This window comes from Mustelus asterias, chromosome 15 (genome assembly GCF_964213995.1).
Source record: "Mustelus asterias chromosome 15, sMusAst1.hap1.1, whole genome shotgun sequence".
In the NCBI taxonomy this organism is placed as follows: Eukaryota; Metazoa; Chordata; class Chondrichthyes; order Carcharhiniformes; family Triakidae; genus Mustelus; species Mustelus asterias.
Window position 1 is genome coordinate 48,684,440 of NC_135815.1, and position 8,457 is coordinate 48,692,896.

General features: G+C 44.8%; 1 protein-coding gene across 2 annotated transcripts in view; it reads right to left on the reverse strand.

Annotated features, from left to right (window-relative positions):
• The window catches only part of asb3 (ankyrin repeat and SOCS box containing 3), a 71,008-nt gene that overhangs the window by 62,056 nt on the left and 495 nt on the right, over window positions 1-8,457 (reverse strand). Inside the window, exons 1-2 of one of the 2 annotated variants that reach the window (XM_078229845.1) lie at window positions 8,198-8,442; window positions 2,731-2,935 (exon numbers count right to left, since the gene is read on the reverse strand). In XM_078229845.1, the coding sequence (XP_078085971.1) occupies window positions 2,731-2,926 (196 nt within the window). In that variant the 5' untranslated portion in view covers window positions 2,927-2,935; window positions 8,198-8,442. Of the gene's footprint in view, window positions 1-2,730; window positions 2,936-8,197; window positions 8,443-8,457 lie in introns of those variants that run through there. The other variant, XM_078229846.1, reaches the window with a different exon arrangement.

Here is an 8,457-nt window from a genome sequence, read left to right on the forward strand (position 1 = left end):
CGCCTTGGAGAACGCTTACCCGAATATCAGAGGCCGAATGCCCGTGACCGCTGAAGTGCTCCCCAACAGGAAGAGAACAGTCTTGCCTGGTGATTGTCGAGCGGTGTTCATTCATCCGTTGTCGCAGCGTCTGCATAGTTTCCCCAATGTACCATGCCTCGGGACATCCTTTCTTGCAGCGTATCAGGTAGACAACGTTGGCCGAGTTGCAAGAGTGTGTACCGTGTACCTGGTGGATGGTGTTCTCACGTGAGATGATGGCATCTGTGTCGATGATCCGGCACGTCTTGCAGAGGTTGCTGTGGCAGGGTTGTGTGGTGTCTTGGTCACTGTTCTCCTGAAGGCTGGGTAGTTTGCTGCGGACAATGGTCTGTTTGAGGTTGTGCGGTTGTTTGAAGGCAAGAAGTGGGGGTGTGGGGATGGCCTTGGCGAGATGTTCGTCTTCATCAATGACATGTTGAAGGCTCCGGAGGAGATGCCGTAGCTTCTCCGCTCCGGGGAAGTACTGGACAACGAAGGGTACTCTGTCCACTGTGTCCCGTGTTTGTCTTCTGAGGAGGTCGGTGCGGTTTTTCGCTGTGGCGTGTTGGAACTGTTGATCAATGAGTCTAGCGCCATATCCTGTTCTTATGAGGGCATCTTTCAGCGTCTGGAGGTGTCTGTTGCGATCCTCCTCATCCGAGCAGATCCTGTGTATACGGAGGGCTTGTCCGTAGGGGATGGCTTCTTTAACGTGTTTAGGGTGGAAGCTGGAGAAGTGGAGCATCGTGAGGTTATCCGTGGGCTTGCGGTACAGTGAGGTGCTGAGGTGACCGTCCTTAATGGAGATGCGCGTGTCCAAGAATGCAACCGATTCCGGAGAGTAGTCTATGGTGAGCCTGATGGTGGGATGGAACTTGTTGATGTCATCATAGAGTTGTTTCAGTGATTGTCCACCATGAGTCCAAAGGAAGAAAATGTCATCGATGTATCTAGTGTATAGCACCGGTTGAAGGTCCCGTGCGGTGAAGAAGTCTTGTTCGAACCTGTGCATGAAGATGTTGGCATATTGAGGTGCAAATTTGGTCCCCATGGCTGTTCCGTGTGTCTGGATGAAGAACTGGTTGTTGAAGGTGAAGATATTGTGGTCCAGGATGAAGCGGATGAGATGTAAAATTGCATCTGGAAACTGGCAGTTGTTGGCGCTGAGCACTGAGGCCGTTGCAGCAATGCCATCGTCATGGGGGATGCTGGTGTAGACATCAGAAGACAAACACGGGACACAGTGGACAGAGTACCCTTCGTTGTCCAGTACTTCCCCGGAGCGGAGAAGCTACGGCATCTCCTCCGGAGCCTTCAACATGTCATTGATGAAGACGAACATCTCGCCAAGGCCATCCCCACACCCCCACTTCTTGCCTTCAAACAACCGCACAACCTCAAACAGACCATTGTCCGCAGCAAACTACCCAGCCTTCAGGAGAACAGTGACCAAGACACCACACAACCCTGCCACAGCAACCTCTGCAAGACGTGCCGGATCATCGACACAGATGCCATCATCTCACGTGAGAACACCATCCACCAGGTACACGGTACATACTCTTGCAACTCGGCCAACGTTGTCTACCTGATACGCTGCAAGAAAGGATGTCCCGAGGCATGGTACATTGGGGAAACTATGCAGACGCTGCGACAACGGATGAATGAACACCGCTCGACAATCACCAGGCAAGACTGTTCTCTTCCTGTTGGGGAGCACTTCAGCGGTCACGGGCATTCGGCCTCTGATATTCGGGTAAGCGTTCTCCAAGGCGGCCTTCGCGACACACGACAGCGCAGAGTCGCGGAGCAGAAACTGATAGCCAGGTTCCGCACACACAAGGACGGCCTCAACCGGGATATTGGGTTTATGTCACACTATTTCACATAAATATTTCTGCTTTTTTCCTCCTGAGTCTTTATCATGCGATCCTAGAATCAGAATTTATGTCACACTATTTGTAACTCCCACAGTTGCGTGGACCTGCAGAGTTTCACTGGCTGTCTTGTCTGGAGACAATACACATCTTTTTAGCCTGTCTTGATGCTCTCTCCACTCCCATTGTTTTGTTTCTTAAAGACTGGATTAGTTGTAAGTATTCGCATTCCAACCATTATTCATGTAAATTGAGTCTGTGTCTTATAAGTTCTGTTTGTGAACAGAATTCCCACTCACCTGAAGAAGGGGCTCAGAGCCTCGAAAGCTTGTGTGGCTTTTGCTACCAAATAAACCTGTTGGACTTTAACCTGGTGTTGTTAAACTTCTTACGGTATAATCAGGGGCAGAGGAAGTTTCTGTCAGCATAGGGATCAAGTCTGTGGGGATTGCTTGACAAGTATACTTCCATTTCATTGATAAGTCTTTCATTAATTGATAAGTGTTTTGTTTTATTTTGCTTGGGTTCAATAAACTTTGTATTATTTGCTAATTCAATGTTTTTGAGTCTTTGCCTGATGGTTCCCTGTCGAGTTCAAACAGTTTAAAAGATTAATTTAGGATCTAGTAGTTAAGCTGCCTGCAAGCGAATGAATCAAGTCTGAATTTATTAAATCCCCCTTTTAAATCTCACAATAGCTGTTAATTTTCACTAGGATGACTCAAACTGAGACAATGACTACAACTGTAATGTGTAAGCAATTAGTGAGCCTCTGTTTAGGTGACAGGAACAAGTCTTCTTTCAACAAAAACTGTATAGTAATTTAAGGTACCTGCACGTATTAAAAGCCTCAAACATCGCAAAGATTTGTGAGTTGCAGCTTCATGAATTGGACACCAACCACGGTTGTCTGCGATGTCAAGACTATGACCTTTTTGAATCAAGGTTTTCAAAAGTTCTACATTTCCTTTCCTTGCAGCAAATCCGGCCACTGAGCAGGTATTAGAATATGCCTCACTGAAGTCCATTTTCCAGAGCTGAATTAATAAAGCAAGACATTAAATTGAAGCCAGGAAACATGAGATACCACCGTGCTCCTGCACACTCCACCTTAAAAGTCACCATCCTAGTATTTAAAGCTCAAATTACAAAGTTAACAGTATGACAGAATAAACATGTTAAGACATTTTACTTAAAGTACTTTTGAAGGAGCAAAGATTGCACTACTTAAAAGACTAGTATATCATCAGAATTTCAGATAGCATAACGATGAGTATTTCTGCACTATGGAGAACAGCCAGCATTGCAATGGCAGATGTCTGGAAAGAACATCTTGGACTAGTTTTTCCAGGCAAAAATAACTTCAACATTCATCATTAGTCTGAGTAAAGAGTAAATCAGACAGCATCTTACAGTGACTGTACAAGTGCAATTAAACCTGGAAATCAGGAAGTTACTGTCCAAGCTGCCTCACTTCTCCAGAACACCAATGTCTCATCAAAAGACTCAGCATTAAAATACATACAACATCAAAAAGTTAAGTGTTCTCAAGTGATTGATAGCCATCAAATGCATCAGAGAAAGTTAGGATATGTCCATTTAACTACAAGTGAATTTTTAATTAACTTTTACAATCATATTTCTTCCGTTGTCAATTACTGTGGGAGAGTAAAAGTAGATATAACTTATTTTAAACTTTCTCATTCTTGCATCTCTCTTCCATGCCATGTTCTCTCCCACTCTTAACTTCATTTTCTAATTTGTAATTTATAATTTATTTCAATATTTCAGGCTCTGCATGCATCAATAAGGATTCTTCATTCTTATTGGTTAAGGAGACACAATTTCTTGTCCTTTTTGCACAGGTTCTAGATCCTACATCGAGGGCAATTAATTGAAAATTCTGGAGTAAATAACTTCAGAAAGAAGCTTGTCATGTGCTCTACCCAAAGAGATCTGTAATAGTATCAGGAGCACCATGAGTAGCAAGTATCTTGCAACAACAAATTTAGCTGGGGTTGTTGTAAAACATAAAGGAAACCAGGCTGAACTTGGATTTGCCTTGTTTTGAGGAGAAAAGAAGCCAGAAAGTGATGAAAATTCATAAAAATGGTGTGTTTTTGATGCCATGGGACTGTACAATGAGAGCACAGAGCGATGGAGCTCACATATAGAGATTTGACTATTCTGTCCAACCCGACAAGATAACAGCAGACATAGTTGTCCCAACTTTCCTGAGCATAAGTTTTGTGTGAAGGTGAGGTTGGGGGGGAGAAGAGAGAGAGAGAAGAGTTGGGGGGGAGCATTTAACCTCCTGAGAAGTCTGGGACAGCTCTAAACAACTTGTACCAATGGCGCTATCACCAAAGGTGACATGCATGCCAACCTAGCAATGACAAAAGTTGATCATTTTATAAAGTTCTAAATACAGCCCTTCCCACATGAAATTATTAGTTAGATTGGAGATGCAGTGGAACATAGACTTCTCCTCAGTTAGTCCAGAAATAACAGGGGAAGTTTCAATAAAGTAGCAGAGCTTGGAATGAAATCAAAATCTACAGAGGATGAAAGATAAACGCCCAAGATAGCATTAGAATTGTCAAGTCTAGAGGTAATACAGGCATGGATGAGGTTTTCAGCAGCAGAGGTAGGGTGGAGATCGAAAATGTTACAGAGATAGATGTCAGTGTTCTTTGCTGATGCAGCAACGGTGCTGGTAGAAACTCATCCCAGGCCCAAAGAGGACTGCAGATTTGCAAATTGTATGGTTCAGTCTCAAATAACTAACTGGGAGAAGGATGGAGTCAGTGACAGAGACCACAAACAAGCTTGGGACTTCCCAGTGTTCATTTGGAGAAAATCTGTCCTCATCCAGAATTCAAGCTCCGCCAAGTGACACAACAAGTCCAAGACAGTCTCTGGATCACTATTACTAGTCCGGTAATCCAGACAATATGCCACCATCTTCCCATAAACATACAAGATCCGGAGTGGTCTTGACAGGATGGATGTAGAGAACTAGGGGGTCACTGTTTAAAACTGTTTAAAATGCAGAGATGAGGCAAGTTTCTTTCTCTCCTTGGCGGGGCTACAACACAAATTTCCCAGAGTTTAAATTAAAACCAGCTACATGAATTTGACCTAAATTTCCTCACATAAAGAAGGCTAAGGTATTATCTGATTTAAGTGTTTGAAGTGATAAAGAGGTTAAAAAAAATTTTCCCTGGTGAAAATCTAGAACAAGGCAGTTTGTTTCCCACACAAGTTGGTAAAAAATCTGGAATTCTCCCTCCCCAAAGAACAGTGGGCACTGGTACTTCTTTCAAATTTAAGACTGAGATCATACATTTTCATTGCTGTTATATCAAGGGAAATGGTACATGAGACAGTGATAGAGTTGAGAATCATGGCAAGAGCGAGGCCATGTTCTTTGGGAAATGGGCTGACCAATCCCCGTCCCCTTCACCGTCAGGTCAGATTGCCTGAAGGTGCTGTGGATGTGGCCCAGAGGGACCAAGGCAAGCATTAGAAAATGGAAAAAAGAAGCAGGTATAATGAATCAAAAACTGGGTATGTAGGATCAACGCTCCCTCTCCATTGCAGGTAAGAACCTGGTCATCAGGTATGAGGCACTTTCAGTGTTGCTGTATGCGGCGCAGGTCTGGCCTTTTCCTCATCTGTGCTGCGGCAATCACGAGCCATTTTCCGCTTCATCTGGGAGTCAAAAATGAAACTTATTCAAAGGACGAGGTGTATAAACTTCTAGATAAGGGGGGAGAAAACATGCCCAACATTGCCCTAATCCTGATGGCCACCTTTCTGTATGTCTGCATCAAAGTGTGCATAGATCCTCAATATGCAACCACATATCACTGTGTGGTGAGGTTCTATCTGTCCCCAGTATTGCAAAGGATGGGTCTGGCCACATTGTAAGAAGTTTAACAACACCAGGTTAAAGTCCAACAGGTTTATTTGGTACCAAAAGCCACACAAGCTTTCGGAGCTCTAAGCTCCTTCTTCAGGTGAGTGGGAATTCTGTTCACAAACAGAGCATATAAAGACACAAACTCAATTTACATGAATAATAGTTGGAATGCGAATACTTACAACTAATCAAGTCTTTAAGAAACAAAACAATGTGAATGGAGAGAGCATCAAGACAGACTAAAAAGATGTGTATTGTCTCCAGACAAGACAGCCACAGGGGGATTGGCCACATTGCCATGGAACCCTCCAAGTAGCTGGACTGTGCCATACCACCAGTCCCTTGTGGAAATATTTATGCAGAGAAACACCTTTGGTCACAGTCCATCAGGCAGTGGTCTGCACACAATGTTCTAGAAGTCCTACAGGAAGAGGAGATGGTGAATCCGGTCAGATGATTCCCTGAGCAGACTGTCACGGTCATTTGGCAAAATGCCTCATCACCAGAACTTTCAAACAAGCACCAAGACCTAGCATGGCTGGTGGTGAGAAAGGCCTCCTGGTCAGATCCTTCCTACACATCCAGAGTCTCACTCCATCTGTACGTTGCCCTTCAGTTAAGTGTGGTGGGGAAGAGATCATTGTCTATCTCCTTGTGGGATATGCCTTTGCAAAGTGTGTCTGGAGAGAGATGAGATTGTTTTTGTTGAGGTCCAGCCCGAGTAGCTTCGTGATGCAAGACCCTGTGCTCCACGGGCTGTTCCCAGGGACACACAGTGAGACAAACATCAGCTGTTGTTGGAGGATCATCAACTCAGTGAAAGACACTCCTTGGTCCACCCAAAACTTGTTGGTCTTCCAGTACAAGGAGTTGTCCCGGACCAAGTGTTACAGACTGGCACATTCCAAAGCCCAGGACTACATGCTGAGGGGTGCAATAAAGCTTGGCACAGCACCACAGAAATGCAATTGGGGGGGTGGCAGGTGGTCACAACCACCACAAAAATGCAATTGGTGGGGGAGGGCTTCAGAACTTCAGCCATAATCTGAAGGGAATTATATAGAACTCCTTTAAGCTGTACAACCTGTAATATTCACTGCAGACATTTATTCCATGTATCACAACTGTATTGAGGCACCTCAGAGTGCAACTTGATCTATGTAGACAAGTTAAATATCTTTGTACCATTTTGAAATGTCTAACGTTTCTTTGACTGTATTGAAGCACTTGGGTGCAACATTATGTGGAGAACCTGAATACTGTTGCACTGTGTGTGATGGCTACTTTGAAATGTTTACAATGTTCTTTCTTTAATTTAAAAAGTAAAGTATATTTTTGAAATAATAAGAGTAGAGATGGAGAAAGGTCATGATCTAACTAGATGGCAGAATATTGTATGAGACTTAAAGGCCTAATCCTAAACCCAATACTCCACGACCCAACAAACCTTAGTGATTGATACGGACACGCCGACAAGTTGACAAATCGAGGAGAAAAAGGCAGATACAGTGATCGGTTATAAGTCCGGGCCAACACCAATTCTTCAAACTTGTAATAAAAGCTGAAAATGCAGTTAAATACTCAGCAGTCATGATGTGGAGATGCCGACGTTGGACTGGGGTGAACACAGTAAGGAGTCTAACAACACCAGGTTAAAGTCCAACAGGTTTATTTGGTAGCAAACGCCACTAGCTTTTGGAGCGCTGCTCCTTCGTCAGGTGAGTGGGAGATCTGCTCATAAACAGCAAACAGGGCACATACTCAGCAGCCATGATGTGGATACTCAGCAGGCCAGGCAGCATCTGAAGTTCTGGTGAAGGGTCACTGACCCGAAATGCTAATTCTGTTTTACTCTTTACAGATGCTGCCTGACCTGCTGAGTATTTAACAGCATTTTCAGCTTTTATTACAAGTTCGAAGAATTGGTGTCGGCCCGGAATTATAACCGATCATTGCCGTCTGCCTTTTTCTCCTCGATTTGTCAACTTGTCGGCGTGTCCGTCCCAATCACGAAGGTTTGTTGGGTCGTGTGGAGTATTGGTTTTAGGATTAGGCCTTTAAGTCCCATACAATATTCTGCCATCCAGTTACATCTCCATCTCTACTCTCTCTTTTATCATTTAAAAAAATATACTTTACTTTTTAAAACAAAAAGGAAGATTTTCCGTTTCGCCGCCAGTTTTCCAGCCCCCCGCAGAGGGTTGGGCTGTTTTGTAATAACAACGCTGACAAATGGTTTAAACGCAGATGTGAAATCCGCTGCCGGCTTTGGTGACAAGAATCTTCCAAACGCAATGCTCCCCTAATTTTTCGGTTCGCATCAAAATTTACAGCCAGATTGAACAGCAGAAACCATAAAGATAAAGCCTCCTGCCTGAACTTGTTAACTCCTCAGGTTATTGGCCATCTCACCGCCACAGCCTCCCCCTTGTCCCACAAACTGGCTGTTCGGATCGCCGCCCCGTGTGCGCATGCGCGCCCAGGCGCTGATTGGCTCCCGCGCGGCCCGCCATCCAGTGGCTGACTCTGACGGGGCCAATCAGAGGCGGGCGGCGCGCGCGGGGCCTGCTGGGAATTGATGTCCGCGCGCAGCCGCCGCCGCCGCCGCCGCCGCCGGTCGGTCACCTGACAAAC